At 37.2% G+C, this 18,262-nt stretch overlaps 2 protein-coding genes across 2 annotated transcripts in view; one reads left to right on the forward strand and one right to left on the reverse strand.

The window, feature by feature from the left end:
• Nucleotides 1-18,262, forward strand: part of LOC134227932 (RNA-binding protein Musashi homolog 1-like) — a 145,303-nt gene that overhangs the window by 75,122 nt on the left and 51,919 nt on the right. The window contains exon 3 of the mRNA XM_062709643.1: nucleotides 4,881-4,901. Coding sequence (XP_062565627.1) covers nucleotides 4,881-4,901 — 21 coding nt within the window. The remainder of the gene's footprint in view (nucleotides 1-4,880; nucleotides 4,902-18,262) is intronic.
• The window catches only part of LOC134227800 (uncharacterized), a 37,452-nt gene continuing 33,454 nt past the window's right edge, over nucleotides 14,265-18,262 (reverse strand). Inside the window, exon 4 of the mRNA XM_062709479.1 lies at nucleotides 14,265-14,933. Within this exon, the coding sequence (XP_062565463.1) occupies nucleotides 14,844-14,933 (90 nt within the window). The 3' untranslated portion in view covers nucleotides 14,265-14,843. The remainder of the gene's footprint in view (nucleotides 14,934-18,262) is intronic.

Below are 18,262 nucleotides of genomic sequence, written 5' to 3' on the forward strand. Positions count from 1 at the left end.
GCCAGTTTCAAATAGGAAACAATGGGACAGGATTCTGCGTCGAATGCAACTTGTTGCGAGCAAATCGGTTGAGGATAAGTGTCCGAAAAATGAGTGACATTTTTACGCGATTTTTCGTAGGTTTTTGTATTTTGGCCATAACTCTCGATCCCATAGTTCGATCTGGCCAATTTCAAATAGGAAACAATGGGACAGGATTCTGCGTCGAATGCAACTTGTTGCGAGCAAATCGGTTGAGGATAAGTGTCCGAAAAATGAGTGACATTTTTTACGCGATTTTTTCGTATGTATTTATATTTTGGCCATAACTCTCGATCCCATAGTTCGATCTGGCCAATTTCAAATAGGAAACAATGGGACAGGATTCTGCGTCGAATGCAACTTGTTGCGAGCAAATCGGTTGAGGATAAGTGCCCGAAAAATGAGTGACATTTTGTTGAGTAGTTTTGCGCACACACACACACACACACACACACACACACACACACACACACACACACACACACACACACACACACACACACAGACATCACCTCAATTCGTCGAACTGAGTCGATTGGTATATAACACTATGGGTCTCCGGGCCTTCTATAAAAAGTTTGTTTTTGGAGCGATCATATAGCCTTTACCGTATACTTAGTATACGAGAAAGGCAAACAATATATAAGAAAGTTAAAAATAGCACTGATAGGTAAATATATTATATAATTCACATAAATTTTTATTCATAACAAGTTTCGCTGTTAAATGCAATTTTTTTGCGAACAAATTGGTAAAGGACAAGTGCTTAAGAATAGCTGATAATTTTGTACGTGCTTTGCGCACACACATACATACAAATACGCACATACAGACATCATCTCAATTCGTTAAACTAAGTTGATTAGTTTATAACCCTGTAAGTCCCATTTTTCCTTTAAAAAGTTCATCTTTGGGGCGAACATATAGACTTTATGTACACTTAGTGTTCGAGAAGGCAAAACCAGCCCTCCTCTAGCTATTACGAGAATTCCTTGAGGATCTATTCCGTTAAGGTAATGAAATTATTCCACAAAAGATACTCAGAGCAATTATCGTATTGATTTTAGTTATATGTAACTACTCATCACTATTGAAGGTCAAGGCAACATGGGTTTTCCACTTACCCCATCCCACTAGGGTAAGTGGAAAAACAACTCCTAATTTTAAAATCTATTTCCATAAATTCCAAGCGACCAAAATGGTATGAATTACCACACAGTTGGTGCAAAATTGACTGTTTTTGATAGCCCATTTTGATTGAACGCATTTAAATCATTTAAACTGGTTTTACACTAATTCAAACATGCACTATCGATTTTTCCTTTTCCACTTCCCCCAGTGTACCTTACATTGGATTCTGTTTTTACACGATTTACATTTTCTCAATTTTGCACTCATCCGAAATGTTTATCGCATATTAATTACCATGTGATTGATGATATTAATTACCATTGAATTATTTAGGATTTTTTAAAACATGTTGCAAAGACTTTGTCACACGATCAAAACTACGGGCGAAAAAAAAAATCGTGTAAAAACAGAATCCTGTGTATATAGCAGGCATTGCAATATCATCTGAGCACAGGATATTATCTTTACTTGTGCAAGGATATTATCCCTAATCAAAGAGCACTCTGGAAAGATATTATCATTTGAGCACTTGATGATGATCCTGATAGCCATCGCGATTCGGGGTTTGTTCACGTTGTGAGGGCGTTGCTACAACAAAAGAAGTGAAAAAATGTTTCTCCATGGTGAACGTTGGTGAGCAGATAGATAACTAAGATCGATATCCCAGCATATCATCAGTATCTTTGCTCAGAAGATCGAATGATGGGATAAATTGCAATGCCTGGTATTTAGTACTTTTTTCTCATTTAAACTTCATGCTTGTTGAGTACCCACTTAAATAGACTTGACGGATCTGGCTGAAATCCTTACAGTAGCATCTGGGAGTAAAAGCATGATTTTCAGGGGGTACACGTCTCGAAAAAAAAATTTGATTTTTTTTTTCAAATAAGTGTGGTCCATCTTAATGACCACCACTACGCTTTACAATCTTTGCTTTTCTACAGGAAGAGCATTGCGCTTGAGTTTTTCCCGCAGAATCGCATCGTTTCGCTCATTCGCTGAAAAATGAATACGCTCCAAAAAGCGTTATAACCCGACCGAAGCGTAATTTATGTTTACGATTCATTATCCATTGTTTTAAGCAAAGCATGTTAATTTGATGAATTCAACAAAGAAGTACGCGTAAAAATCCTGCAATGGTGCAAATCGCAAGTCGAATCATGAACGATTCTCTGGCCCATGAGTCGGGTGGGGGTTGACTCACGCTTTATTTGAATCATGGATGACATTTGAGACTTTGTGTTTTTCGCAACACTGATCCAATCCTGGTTTACGTTATACCCTAACCAGTCCTTCGGTCCGGAAAAAGTTAAATTTTTTCTCGTCCATGAATATGACATTCTACCATTTTGCGGCTCAGCTACATATTTTTTTGCTCCATATCGCTTATTCATATTCTTGGCAGTTATGAATGGATTCTTCCTAGAACTGCAACCACGGTATCCCTCAACGACCACTATGTCCGACAACGACCAACAGACAAAGGTCGTTCAAAAATGACGTCCACAGTTTGAGGGGGGAGGACTCAATACTGTGTGACAGTGCATATACTCGGTATACAAAAAGCGTGACAGAGGGTGGGGGTTCGTCTAAAAATCGCAAAAAGTAGTGGACGTGATATTTGAATCGCCTCAAATATTTTTTTCAAATTTTGAATGCTTTGAAAAGTCACAAAAAGTTAGCAATTTTAAGTAGCTAACTTTGTTAATTTTGTGCCTGCACTTTGAAATTCGGTTTAGGTTTATTGGTTAAAACAACGTCAAAGCTGGTAGTAATTTGGGGCCATTTTCCACTCGGCATGTTGTTTGTTACATTCAGTTTTACAAGCTCTACAATAATCTTAATATAAATGCGAATATTGCGAATACAGTTCTGTTTCCACGCCATTCTGTTTGACATTCGAAGTATAAGGGTTCGGTTTGCTTAAACCTTCACATTATTTTTGTGTGGTTTTATTTTGCATACGTGCTTTCGTCTCGTAAAAAATAGGGTCTAGTGTTGATATTCGCACTTACGGCGAGAGAAAAGCGCCGCCAGCTTCATTGATTTGATGGATCGATCACTCCCTGGAGCAAATCACCCCAAGGTCCCAGTTCACGTCTTAATAGGAATGTGATAAAGGGGAGCGTTGATTGTATCCCCAACGCTTGCCGCCGTCCCCGCGCCGGTAGCAACGAGTGCGGTATATTCCCACGAAGACGAACCCTCGCCGTCGCAGAAGCATTTCAATATCCTTGTCGAATGTTTCTAGCTTCCCACGAACACTCGCATATCCTTCTAATGATGAGTTTGTACGTGCGGATGTGCATGATACTGTGGGAGCTGCTCCGGGTGGCTATGGCGGTTATACGACTAACTGCGCTGCTGCAGCCATTGAATTCTTCGAATGGAAAAATCGATCGATTTTTTTTCTCCTGCTGTTTTGCAAATACACCCTCTCGTCGACCAAATAGCTCTATGCCAGGTGACTTGCCCGAGCATACCGTACTTACAGAAGCTGGTGCAAAGGTTAGCGGTAACGACGAGAGGGGCTTCCATTCAGGTGAATACATTTTGCTGGTCGGGGATTGGCGAAGATGTTTGCTTTCGTAATAGAAAATCTCACAATTATCTGACCATAATAAATTTGACGTATAACGTAGGTTGTTATAATCTGTAGAAGAGGTTAGTTCTCTGGCTTGCTATAAACAAAATATTTTACTATCGTTATTAATCGCAACATACATCCTACTGGTACTTAACTAAGCATTATTAGATTGCACGAAATTTGATTGGATTTCAAAACAAAACAACTTATCTTATTCTGAATCCAAATCTTAAAGCAAAACAAGGATCCGCAAATTTCAGCTTCCGTAGAACGACCATTTTCCTCAGTGAAGATAATGAGCATTTTCCAATAATCTCCAACAATTTTCTAACTCTGTACCGGTTGGAAAAAATTGATTGAAGTTTTTTTTTTCCGGAAAATCTATAAATGTCTCCTCGTCCGGGGCTGACTTAGCGTTGACCAAAAGCTAGAGAAGCAGAAGATGGCTACGAAAAGTCTGGTTATCATCGTTTTCGGATTACGAACGAGAATCAATGCGAAATTACTCTCATAAAAAGGGGTTGCGAATGATAAGATATACTCTTGGGTACCCTTATTACCTTCTCTTTCCGAAACGGAATATCTCCGCAGGTGAAATGGTGTATGGTTTCGTCGGTCGGTGGTGCGGGTTAGAACTCAGATCTTAAAGACGGTGTATTATATGCTTGTTAAAGCTTTCTTCATCCTGCAGTAATGGTTTGAGTTTATATTCAATTATATCTATAGTTTTTTCCTACTTGGATTTGGTCACATCTTGCATGACCGTTTTTGTACATGAAAAGCATGAATGATACTTGACGTTCTCATCGACTAGGTTTATCAAAATAGAACTAGCATCTCGAAAAAGTCAGTTTTTTTTGTTGAATGTATGTAGTACGAATTTGGCAACGTATGAAATAAAAAGCTTCTTCCTATTGGCTTCTTCGGTAAGGTACTTTTGTTTGATAGAAATATGGCACTGTACTTATCATATACTACCTGTCTGTCCTGTGCACAATAACAACCGGTACTAACGTCTATAGCATAGTGTTCATTATATAGCATCAAATGTCTTTCCATGTTTTACTGAGCGTCTCGTCTAATACAAGAAGATACAATTATAAAACTTTGTCTTCTCTTTTCTCTGTTTTTGCTGATATAGATTGCATGGAACTACTTTTAGGTAAGTAGCACATCAGAGTTTGAGTTTGATGACCGCAATACAATGTACCAGCCGATATGTCATTTTTGATCTGGCTTTTGATATCTTCCTTCATGATGGTACATAACCATCTTTGTAACAAAGAACAGAAAGTTCGATTATCGGCGTAAATCAATTTGCAAATGTCGCTATCAAAGATAACTAAAAAGCAATTTTACAAGTTTGAAAACGGATCATAAATTAGAATGACGTTTACCGAACAAAACTCAACTCACCACTATCTTCAACTTAGATTCGAGCTTGAATACATATCCTAAACTTTGCGAACTCATATCTGCGATGGTTTCTCGAAATTTGTCATCGCTGATGGGTTCTATTCTCAGTAGTCGTGCAAACGATGAAGACAATGTTGATTTTATGGCCACACATAATTAGTTTCCATTCCAATTCGACAGGTAGCTTAAATGTGTTACCTCAAGCAAGTCACAGCTTGTGAGACAATAGTTTTTTTTATTATAATGTAGTTTCTATTTGACTTGCCCTAAATTTTTAAAGCTAAAATTATGCAAAGAGTGTGTAGCATAGCATCATTGGCTTGGCAAAAATGGACTCTAAAAGTCTTATGAAGTCCGTTCATAAATTATTTTCAGAAAGGGAGGCGTTTGACATAGCAGAAAGTTAAAAATCGTTATTTTTGCTTTCTGTATTAAATGGGTCTTCCCTGTAACCTGTAACGCTGAATAGACACATTAACGTAACGGTGTGTTACGAAGTAAGATTGATCATGGTCACATTGACAGCTTCAGGCAAATCCTTATCCAACGAATAACTTACCCGAATGATTGAATGACATTTTATTAATTAGTTTATTCACTTCTTCCGCTTAGTTATGGTGAACTAGCAGTAATATTTTTGGTCATAGACAGGAATAAATGATCCCTCCCCTTCTTGATTTTCAATAGCATTATAGATAGTGATTTAAAAAATCAGAAGGGTTATATACAAGACACGACCGCATGACGTAAACTACGTTCTAATTAGAAGTTCCATCAGTCTACTATGGGTATACCCCGTTAGGCATAAAGACTTTTGGCATAATGGACGTTAGACATAACGGACGATAGGCATAATGGACGTTAGGCATAAAATGACCCAAAGAACAGTCTATGACATAAAGAAGGCTGAATTATACCAAACGTCCATTATGCCTAACGTACATTACACCTATCGTCCGTTATGCCTAACGTCAATTATGCCTAACGTACTTATGCCTAACGTCGCGGACCCGTCTACTATAATGGAAGTACGGTTAGACTTTCAAATGTTTATATCAACGAATGTCGTCGAGTAGTTGAATGTTTTTTCGTATGATTATTTAAAAAATAGATTGACGTAGTCGAACGACTACTCCATCGACTGTCACTGAGCTGAGAATGCTTACTCCTCACGGAATCCAAACTTAAAAGCACTCTCGTTTTCAAGGGCACACCATTCAATGCGGAAGTAACGCACAACTGTCTTTTTTATTATTTTACGCATGCTGCGACGCAACAAAGCAGAAATACCTAATGAAAATGAGAGTTGTGCGTTGCTTCCTTATTGAGTGATGTGCCCTTGGAAACGCGAACACTTCTAAATCTGGATCCCGTGAGGATTGACCTTACAATATTCCACTTCATGAAGCTGCCGATTGTTGATAAATATCGATATTGATTTTTGATAAATGATTGTCGATTGTCACGGAGAGTGCTTGCTATGTGCAGAAAAAACATAATTAGCATTGTTTATTGTTTACGTCTACCTATGAAATTGTTTCACGAACGTAAATCGAGCTCATTTCTGTGTGATACATAAAAAATACATAAAATGGCCGGGGTTCTGCCAAATCACACCAAGCGCCAGCAAAAAATATCCATTTTTCTAGCCAAACTTTTGGTTAGCAGATCTAACTGATCACAAATAGTACCGGGTATCCCTCTGTCTCAAAACTGTGGATATCCTTCAACAAATGTGCGTATGAATTGATATAAAATAATTTCCGTTTCCTTTTTGCGGACAAAATATCACAAGTCAGTCAAAAAGTCGCTTGGTCCGGTTTGGCTGAAACCCGAGCAAATATAATATATAACATAAAAATACATAAAACGCGTTTAAATTTGAAATAATATATAAATTTGTAGAATGTTCATAAATATTCAATGACCAATATTCAACCGAATATTGACAGTCCAATGCCGACTATGAATGTGTCTGGAAGTGAGCTCACAACCCAAGCACCACGCTTGTCATAAACGAGCTGCTGTAACCTATCTACGAGCAAAGCCAGTCATATATGAGTTGCTGCAACTGAATCGGTCTGAATTGTGCTACTCGGGAAGTGAAGAAAGTTGGACATTACCAAACAATTTTGGTTATTTTACTGTCTGCTAGATACTATCAAGGAGTGTAATTGTCGCTGATAAATGCAAAAAACAAACAACAAAAGAGAACAGTGATAACTCTTTGTACTCATTGGCAGATGATTAGGATAATGTTGCGTTCCACTTTATCTGCAACAAATATGGAAGATAATGACTAAAATAAAAAAATAGAAATTTTCCATAATAAAATAGCGAATTGCCAGTCAAGAAATCATGGTAAGAGCAATAAATAAATGTAAAATCTCCACAAATAATGCAAAATTTCAATAATTAATTAAGAATTTTTCACAAAACAAAAACTAAATTGGCACGCTTAATGGCAAAAATTTGAATTATAAAAGAAGAATGTTTCATGAAATCACAATGTTCCGCGGAAAAAATGCAAAATTTCCCTAAATCAATATTAGCTATAAACAATTACAAATTTTCCACAAAAACTTTCCACGAAAAAATAATAAAGAGCAATAAATAATTAAGATTTCCATAAATAGATATAAAACCTAGAATCATCCACCTAGCGGTGATGGAGCCTTTCTCGTGTGTTATAAAAATAGTATTTCGGCCTTTTTTTTTTCAGGAGATGTTCTAAAAAAATCTCCAAGAACTCCCCCGGAAATTCATTTGGAAATCATTCAAGAAAATTTCCAAGAAAGTCCTGCCGGAAGTTGTCTAATCATTTCACTCCCAGAAAATTAATCAATTTCGTGGAAATTATGTATTATTAAGTTCCAGAAGTTTCTCTAGAAATCCATTGATCAATTCCTCCGGATTTTTTTTACACAAATTTGCTTTGAAATTTCCACAGAAATTCATCAAGTTTTTCTCCCAAGAAATCCTCCAGGAAGTGCTCCGGTAAATTACTCTTTCAGGGATAATTTACAATGATTTGTTGTGGAAATATCTGAAGAAGTTCCTGAAAGATTTCATGAAGAAATTCCTGAAGGGTTTCCTAAAAAAAATCCTAAAATGTGCTCAATAAATTCCTGAAAAACAGTTTCCTATTTTTTTAAAGATTGTTTATAACAAATAACTTAATGTATCGCCGAGCATACGTTGTGTAGCAAGTAAACACATTTTCCCAAATGCTAGTTGCATTTTATGGTAGGTCACCTTTTAATGATTTCGATTTATTCACTTTATCATAAATTAGAATGAAAAATGAATAATTGTATTGTGTCTGTAAGTGAATAATTGTTATATAAACTTGGCTGAATTTCCGACAGCTAGGTAAAACTAAACTAAACAATTTAAATGCTCTTATGAAAAATATACGAAACTCATTTACGTACTGCTTTAAAAGTTCTTCACTAACCATTGGCGTGATCAATTTCCATACGGCGGGGCGCTGATTTATATTTAACGACGGTGACGGCGTGAAATTATCATCGGCGGCGGCGCACATGTCTAGTAAAATTGTTGTAAATTAAGAAATGAATTCAAATTTCAAGTTTCGCCATTGAGTGGCATGTTACATTACATATCTCTGATTCTATTTCATTTTCTAGATACGGTAAAGGTAGGCGTGGCCGGGCGTAGTTAGTCTCATGCTTTTGTTATTTTTGTCTTAAAATTGAAATCGAGGATGCAACCCGTTGTTGATTTTTCATAGTGTTTTAGAAAATGACTTTTCGAACATAGTGTTTTTTTTTTGGGACACCCTAGTGCTGAAGTGGAAATATAGCGAAAAATGCAAAACTATCTTATTTATTAGCAAAAGAGAGCCTTTCTTTTGCACATACGACCGATGTGCTTCCGTAAAGGTGTGGGCCAAAGTGCTCCAAGTCTGTATTAGTCGAAAAAATTACGCAAACGTGAGTATGCCAGACGTGACGTCACATTCGGTCGCCATCGGTCATCTTCGGCAACCCAGCTGAGAGTTTCTCAAAAGAGCGAATGTTCGTTGAACAAATACTACCTTAGGGTTTGGACCACACCTGTAGTGAGGCCCATCGGCATACGACCTATTCTCAAAGCAATCTAGAATTATTGAACTAGCACTCTTAAGCTTAATTTGAGTTCAAGCCGGGAAATGAGACAGGCTCTTCTTCTTATTGGCATTCCATCACCAACTGGGATATTGTTGCCTCGCTGATTAGTGTTTATTCAATACTTCCACAGTTATTAACCGCGAATTTTCTAAGCCAAGTTATCATTTTTGCATTCGTATATCCGTATATCATGAGGCTAACACGATGATACTTTTATGCCCAGGGAAGTCGAGATAATTTCCAAATCGAAAATTGCTTAGACCCCTGAACACACACACACACACACGTTTCGAGTTACTAGTCTAATGTGAGAAGATAAAAAGGAAATCAAAATTCAGTTGCTATAACTTTCTCCAACATTTCATGCATGAAATAAGAATCGCGTTTAGGAGCTGCTACCAGTAGTTCAAACCATGATACGATTTAAAGTTGTTAAGTTTTTGCAATGCAATTAAGTATAAATAGGGAAAATGACGGCTCGCTTCGGCAGGTTTTGTTCTATTATTGTCAGGGGGTTTTCTGTAACTAATTATGCACAAATTTGGCCTGCACAAATTGGAACATTGTGGCCAAATTTCATAAAATTTGGTCAACGAAAACACCCCTGACAATAATGAGTAGAACAAAACCTGCCAACGCCATCATTTCCCCTATGTGAATCTAGAATATTTTAAGTACGGGAAGATCCATTAATTACGTAACGCAAAAATTGGGCATTTTCAACCCCCCCTCCCCCCTACGTCACACTTTGTATGACACATCTGAAATTTTTGCAAGGATTGTCACACTTCGACCAACCCCCCCCTCCCCCCTCTAAGCGTTACGTAATTTGTGGACGCTCCCTAAGATATGTTTTTGTCAGGGTTCGTAATGCTCACTCAATCTCAGGAGCACATGATTTTCCCTCACGTAAGTTTTCGGGGAGAAATCGCTTTTCGGGAAAGAAAAACAGCCTGGAGAGTGATAACAATTTTTCGCTCACTTCGATTGCCGCTAAACGTTGGTTTGCTCCTTTTCTTTCATATTCGAGTCTTTTCGTGGCATCATAAATGCAAATGGTAGTAGCTTATGTGGAACAAATAACTTAACGCTTTTCATACCAATATTGTGGTGGTGTGGCTAAAGGAAGCGCATCCCCACAGCTATTATTGTTACTATTCTGGGTTCGAATCCCAGCGCGGTCAAACAATTTTGTAATTGTTCTGCGATAATTCTCGCGAAAAGTGAGTGAGAGGTAAAAGTAATGAAACGAAAAAGGATTTTCATCTAATAGGCAAGATTTTCGTTCATTTTCCAATGCTAATTCTAGAGAAAAGATGGATGGGTGAAAGATGATCCTCAACATAAACAACGAAACAAGATTTTCCTTTGGCCCGAAAAACGCTTGCTTTGGTCTCATTGAAATGAAAAGTCGAAACCCTGGTTTTTGTTAAATATCTTGGCTGTGCATATGCACAGCACATGTTTCGAAATGGACAAATTGATATGAAATTTGCGAAAAAGAATCCACGTGTCTTGGAGGGACTCGAACACTCAACCTCCTACTATCTAGATAGGCGTGATAACTTCTACACAACAAGACCACTTAAAGGTCACGTTTGCGGATATTTTACTAAGCTTAAACAAAACTAGAGTTACGTTTCAGGGTTGTTACGACTATGCGAATTTCGTGATTTTCGCGAATTGGGCGTGGATTTACATACCAATTTTGGGGTTTCGCGCGGATTTAGTTTTTGGTGAAAATTAATAAAATTAAATGCTAGATCTCAGGACGTTTATTCGAAATGTATTTATATGTCTATCTAGATGGGCTTTATCGAAATTTATTTATTGGTTTTTTTCGGTGATAATTATACTACTCAAAGCCAAAGGGAGTAGAAAAAAGTAATGAAGATACAGATTCGATTGACACCGCAAGCGAGCGGCAAGTGTGAAATGAATAGAAACTGAACCCGAATGCTTCCAAAACTCAGCTTATAATTTTCCCACATAAGCCGAGAGCTTCTTATTTGAAACCTTCTAGCAGACATATTGTCACTATGAATGGGGTTCCAATTAATTGGTCTAGCAAAGCCAAATACTTAGGACTTCTGCTGGACCAAAAACTAACTTTTAAAAATCACATTGAAGGCCTTCAAGCCAAATGTAACAAATATATTAAGTGTCTATATCCACTTATAAACAGAAAATTAAAACTTTGTCTTAAGAACAAATTTTTGATTTACAAACAAATTTTTAGACCAGCCATGTTGTATGCTGTGCCAATATGGACTAGTTGCTGCAATACCAGAAAGAAGGAACTTCAGAAGATTCAAAATAAAATTTTGAAAATGATTCTGAAGTTGCCTCCGTGGTATAGTACCAATGAACTTCATAGAATTTCTAATATTGAGACATTGCAACAAATGTCCAACAAAATAATTTCCAATTTTAGACAAAAATCGTTGCAATCTTCTATTGCAACGATTAGCTCCTTGTACCCTTAGTATAAATTAGGTTAAGTTTAGTTTAAGTAGAAAACATTATAATTCCTACGTGGTTCAATTCAACCAGAGGAAATATCCTAACTGCCAGAGGCAATTGAAATGTATTAATAATAACTAAAAACGTAACATAGCAAATAAGGATGATAGTGTTAATAAAACACGGAACACCTAGTCTAAGAGATGAATGAATGTATTAGATAATTAGCAAATAAAATTGGTTAACAAAAAAAAATTGAAACTGAAGATTAGCAGAGGGCCATACTAGAGAACAAGCATTATTGAAATCGTTGTTATTCTGCCTGGTAGAAGAATGGTAATTAAATTTTACTGTACTATTTCGCGGAACCGTATGCATAGCAAGACTCAAGCCAAGATGGTGGAAGACTATTAACATTATTTTTCGGATATGTCCAAGACCTTATTGAATGGCATGCAGTTTACACTCTTAAGTATTGTTTTAACAAATGTTATGAGAAGAGGAAAGCCACTTGTCATTTTAAATCTATTCTGAACCATGACGTACACAAAAAACATGTCTATTGAAGGACATGAACACCCATTTTCATGTCAGTTTCTTTGTAATTTCGAGATAGGCTACATGTACCAGTCGTGGTTATAGCACCAGTTGTCGCACCAGTGGATTATACACCAAGTGGCACATCACATCACCACAAAACGTTTTTTGATCAATGAAACATATTCATATCCCGAGCAGCACAAGACAGACAAAAATGGTTGCAGCAACTTGAATGTGACTAGATCTGGTCACATATAAGTTGCCGTAGCCTATGTGAAACATGTGTGCTGCTAGGGATGACACGATAACACCATTAATCTCCTCCAAATCAAAGAAACCATAATTCAGTTCAATCAAAGTTAATTGCCTATTTCCGGGGATTAAACCACCCGACTTGGACGTTAATTTACAATGTTTTCAAACCATAATTGTAAAACATGATTTTTCTTAATTTTTGTCGTCCTTTGCACCAGTTGTCGCACTAGTGGTCCCATTATGGTCAATCCCATAAAAAAAACAATGGGCTGTGTCATAATAGGAACCAAAATTAAGAATAGTGCCACCACTACATGCGTTCCTATTATGGACTAGGCAATTTTACTTACTACTTAATACTTACACACTTAACTCATTTCACCGTATTCGGTAAATTTTACCGAAATCTCAACAGCAGAACTGTTCGGTAATTTATTTTACAGATTTTTTGTAATTTTTTCCATTGCTCAACTGTCAAAATCACCGAAAATCAGTTAAATTATTTACCGAACAGTTCTGCTGTTGAGATTTCGGTAAAATTTTACCGAATTCGGCGATTTATTTTAAGTGTGTAGTATACGAGAAAGGCAAAAATAGTTGTTCAGTTTTTTTGCCTAAAAATAATATTTTGAGAGGGCAACAACGAAATTGGATAATTTTGAGATATTCCAAAACATTCTTTAACAAATCCAAAGAGTTTTTAAGATTTTTTTGTTTTTAATGTTTATTTTTTATTATGCCTTGACATTTCGGAGACCAGTTGGACATAATTTTAATTAAATATTTGTAACGGCCCAATCTTTTAAAAACGAGCTTGTAGAGAAGACGTTCAGTAAATTGTGATAAGAAAATGGTATTCGCTTAGAATTTAGTTCTAAGCCGCGTGGAAATGGCGCGGATTTGATTTTAGTCGACGCGGAAAATATTTCAGGATTTCCGTAACAATCCTGCGTTTAGTAATTTTAATACATATGATTCAATTTGAATTACCACTCTAAATGTTTTAAAGATGATTTGTTTATGTCTTGTTCTTCTTCTTCTTCTTCTTATTGCCTTTACATCCCCCACTGGGACATTGCCGCCTTGCTGCTTAGTGTTCATTTAGCACTTCCATAGTTATTAACCGCATGGTTTCTAAGCCAATATACCATTTTTGCATTCGCTAACATGCTCAGGGAAGTCGAGACAGCTTCCAAACCAAAAATTGCCTAGACCAGCACCGGGAATCGCACCCAGCCACCCTCAGCATTTGTTTATGTACGGCATCATAAAAGCCATCCTGCAATTTAACAAACTGAGTAGTTTATAATGTTCAATATTTAAGACATGAATTTTGTTTGTAAAATGTACCGCCAGTTGCATATTTATTTATATTTAAAGTGGTGATGCAATCCACGATTCTCCGGGGACCAAGCACAAATGGGATTAGCAAAGCTATAAAACTATTCTTCAGTCCAATCATCCAATTAACTTCAGGGCACCCTCCACTTCAGCACCCAATGATTCTCGAATGTCGTTCCATCCACTGGAAGAATCAATTACCTTCCCGGTCGTCGCTAGAGCTGCGTTTTATGTAACGTCTAACGTTACATCATAAATTCCAATATTGAACCCAAACGCAAGAAATTGGATTAAAACATGAAACACCTAGCGAGCTTGCTTTTAACTAACGGACGTGCACGAGTCGAAGTTGAAACACGGAAAGGGCTATGTCATCTATGTAGAAGAACGACGACCAAGTCTAGAGCTTCGCTAATCTCACTGGGTCACGATTCGCTTAGATCACGAATCGAGAGTGAGATAGAACAATAAACTTGTAAGCTGTATTATATTGTGTAGTATTGACTAGCTCTTCCAACAACAGCGCAGGATACTATGAGGGAAAATAATTTATTGGCTGAAAACATCTAATACCACGTTCAGACTACGAATTGAACAACATGTCATTAAAATGTTCGGCTTGAGAAATGCCATCAAAATAGCTCAGTAGCATGTAAAAAGCCCGTAGTCTGAACATAGTATAACACTACTGCTGTTGCATTTTGACATCCACAAGTCATGAGTAACGACCGCTACTGATGCGGTTGCACTGTGCATTTTCCAGATAGCATAGATGGAACGTGGCAACTATTTGGAGAAGTACGCGTGTAGATAGAATAGTGTTGTAAAATGACGGATATGCTCGTATTAATTAATTGAAGCTGCGTTGTGTAGTATTATTACTATTATCAGTGTGAGACATTTGCATCAAAGATCTTGTCAGCAATATCTACAGGATATGTTGCTGTACAATCATCTTAAGATTCATTCTTCTCGTACTCCTCCCGGTAGGAAAGTGCCTCGTTCAATTCCGGCATCGCTTTGTACTCCTGGTTGAAAACGCGCATCTGCAACGAAATGGGGAAGAATAACCGTACATAATTTGAGTAAATTGTGCTGTAAAATATATCAATTAGGTAGATTAAATCTAATTTGCATCAATTTTTCAAAATTTGCTTAACAAACTGTCGTCGACGGGAATAAAATTAATCAATCATTCAAAACGAAAATCAAATGCTGCGGAACATAGCGCCCACTAAAGCATACCTAAACTGTCGCTTTATCATCAATTTAATGCAGAGGGGTTCTCAATATATATTTTTTGGATAGTGCCTAGACTATATATAGGAAGCAAACATGTGAAATTGCAACTGATGTTGACGATAAACGGGTTGAAAACTGCTGTACGAAACTGCCGTGTTTGTCACGTTTTATGTGCTTGGAAAAACACTGAATATTAGTGAGCTTTGGTACGTAACCGTCAAGTCCTTCTCAACGACAGGGATGGATCAAGAACTTAACATCAAAATCAAAATTTTGGTTTAAACTTCTTGGTTGCTTCTTCAATGATAATCCTTCGCATATTAATTAAGAGATATGATGCTTTCATGCTAAAGTGTTCTCAAAGTCTTTCGATTTCTTTTGTTTTTGCAAAAAAAGACAAATGTCTGATCCATACCTGAGAAGCAGACCTGGATAAACGGTACGTCGAAGCTTCTATTCGTGCACGTTCCCACCTAACAACACAATCAGTTCGGTTGATGCGTTTGTTTACTGGAACAAAACAAATAAATATTCGCATACAGAACTTTTATTTTTTCGGTTCGCTATCCATGTCAGGCACTAGCTTCTAGGTGCTGTTGGATTCCGTCGATTTCGTTTTCTATATTCTTGGATCGGGCAATGGGTCCTCGTTTTCGGCAGGGAGTCTGTCTATTCCGAAGGAACAGCAAGAAGAAGACGTTTAGTGTCATAACAAAGTTTTATTGCACTGTTTTGGCTTTTGCTGCATGTATATTTTGTCGCCTTTAATGCTGTAGCTCTTTGTAATGTCATTGTGCCATGAGGGTTAGATGTACTCTCAAAAAGGATATGCTTAGACATATTTATCGGCTGGAGTTAGTTATGTGGTGGATGGTTAGGGTTACTAACGAAATGGGATCATTCTTATTGTATGTGGATGTAGTTTTAGTATACGGTTTGAATACTATACTCATTGATAGGCCGGAATTCGAGGACGTTTTAGCCTGATTCTAGATTTATCGAAGAATTTTTCGATTTTACATTTTTTTCGACTTCTTTGTGCTTGTCCCCACACAAAAAGCATAATCGTGTAGGCATAGAAAGCCTTTAATTGGTAACAAATAAAGTAACTAAAAGAATGCTAGTTTCAATTGGAACTTACAGGCATGATGGAATAGAAAAATAATATTTGGTTTCGGTAATCCTTCATCCGTATTGAAATAATCTTCCCTAGTGTGAAAGTGCATTCGACTGGGAAAGCTTACAAGTTTGATTATTTGTATGGCTGCGGTATACGCGAACCACACCTAACGATTAGGTAACATAGTCGTTGTCGTCGTCATCGGTGTCGCAGTTCATAGGCTTACAGAACTTGGGATCCGGTCCGTTCTGCACCGTAGAACGTCCTTTGAGGACTTGAAATTGGATTATGGCCCTCTTTGTCGACGTCATTGTCCTCACCTGCGCATATCGACTTCCTGGGAAGCGTTAGCCAACAACATGGAAGGTGGTTGCTGTTGTTGTTCTCGAAGAAGGAAAAGGATTTAAAGTTGTGTGTTTTGTAAAAACGAAGCGATAGAAAACTTTTTCTCTTTCGAACCCTCTTCATGGCAAAAGCGGGACGAAAATTTAATTACCGGTGCATATTGGTTGCGGAGTATTCCAAGCAAACCACCTACATTCAGCCCCATGCTGTTCAACCAGCTTTGTAGTTCGTTCTAACGAAATGATGATTCCAAGTGGAAAGAAGCTTTTCTATGGCTTTATTCACCGCATAAGCAGGGAAGTAAGCTAAAAATAACCCCCAGTTAGCGGTGAATGCACATGTGTGGTGCTGTATAGTCAGCTAGCGATCCCTATCGGGTCGGACGGGTGTCAGATTGAAAGCACAGCGTTACAGGGTGAGTGTATCTTCGGCTATGTCTATTCAACATAAACCACACCAAGTGTCTACAGAATTTGTCAGTCAAGCTTACGTCGAGTTGCTACTGTTGGTGGAAGTATTTTTCGACAGGAACCGGTACCGCCAAAGTTTTTTTTTTAAATTTCTTCATTATAGTGTAATTTAGCCTTTTGATGGTAGTGCGCCACCTCGCATAAGCTTTTGCAAAGCCATAATAGAATCACTAGCCATAATAAATAATAAAACACTAGTTTGCAAAGTAGTAGTTTGTGATGATGAAAAAAGATTATTTTTTCAGCACAAGTTGTACGTTTATGGATAATATGTACTACGAGTGCTAAGAAAATCGAGTTTGTGTGTTATAATGGTTTTTTTGCAATTCCTGATCATAATATCTGGTTTACAGTTCGTCTTCGAGTGATAAAACGGCCTACTTTTCCATACCAACGAAATGGGTGCTTTAATGAACATTATGCAACTCAAATGGGTTGCATAATATTCATTATAACACTCATTTGGGTGCTATAATGAAAAACTAACATCAGAACAGTTGTTACATGACTACATTTTGCTGAATTAGCATGGGTAAGTGTTCACATAGTGTATTCTCTACGTCGCGTAATAAATGGAATAGTTTGATGGACATGATATCAAAAATTTCCAAAGACAAGTACATCTATCACTTCACGGCTTATCGAACTATGCGTGTGCAACTCGTTGCAAAACTCGATTTTTTCAGCACTCGTAGTATTTATCCAACTCGGCAAGCCTCGTTGGATAAACGTACAACTCGTGCTGAAAAAATCATCTTTTTGCAACTTGTTGCACAAACTACTATTATGCACCTCATTTGAGTTGCATAATGTTAATTAAAGCACCCATTTCGTTGGTATAGAAAAGTAGGTTGTTTTATCACTCAAAGATGAACTGTAAACCAGGTAGGTATTATGATCAGGAATTGCAAAAAAAGAATAAGAAATCCGATGGTTTTTATGTTATGGATTTTCTAACGGATTATAATAAACATTGGCGTAGTAATCTTATTATTCCTCTTACGTTCTGACGTTTCGGTGCGAATTTGGAACCTTCTTCAAGGTTCCAGATCCGGTTTGAAAAGTCGTAACAAAATCATTCGAGTAAATAGTTACAATGCTTCGCAAAGAACAGTACGCTTATTGATAGTTTTTATGTCATTTATTTACCTTTCATTTCCTACCCTCTTGACGACTCTTGAGCAAAGAACATAATGTT

This window comes from Armigeres subalbatus, chromosome 3 (genome assembly GCF_024139115.2).
Source record: "Armigeres subalbatus isolate Guangzhou_Male chromosome 3, GZ_Asu_2, whole genome shotgun sequence".
Taxonomy (NCBI): Eukaryota; Metazoa; Arthropoda; class Insecta; order Diptera; family Culicidae; genus Armigeres; species Armigeres subalbatus.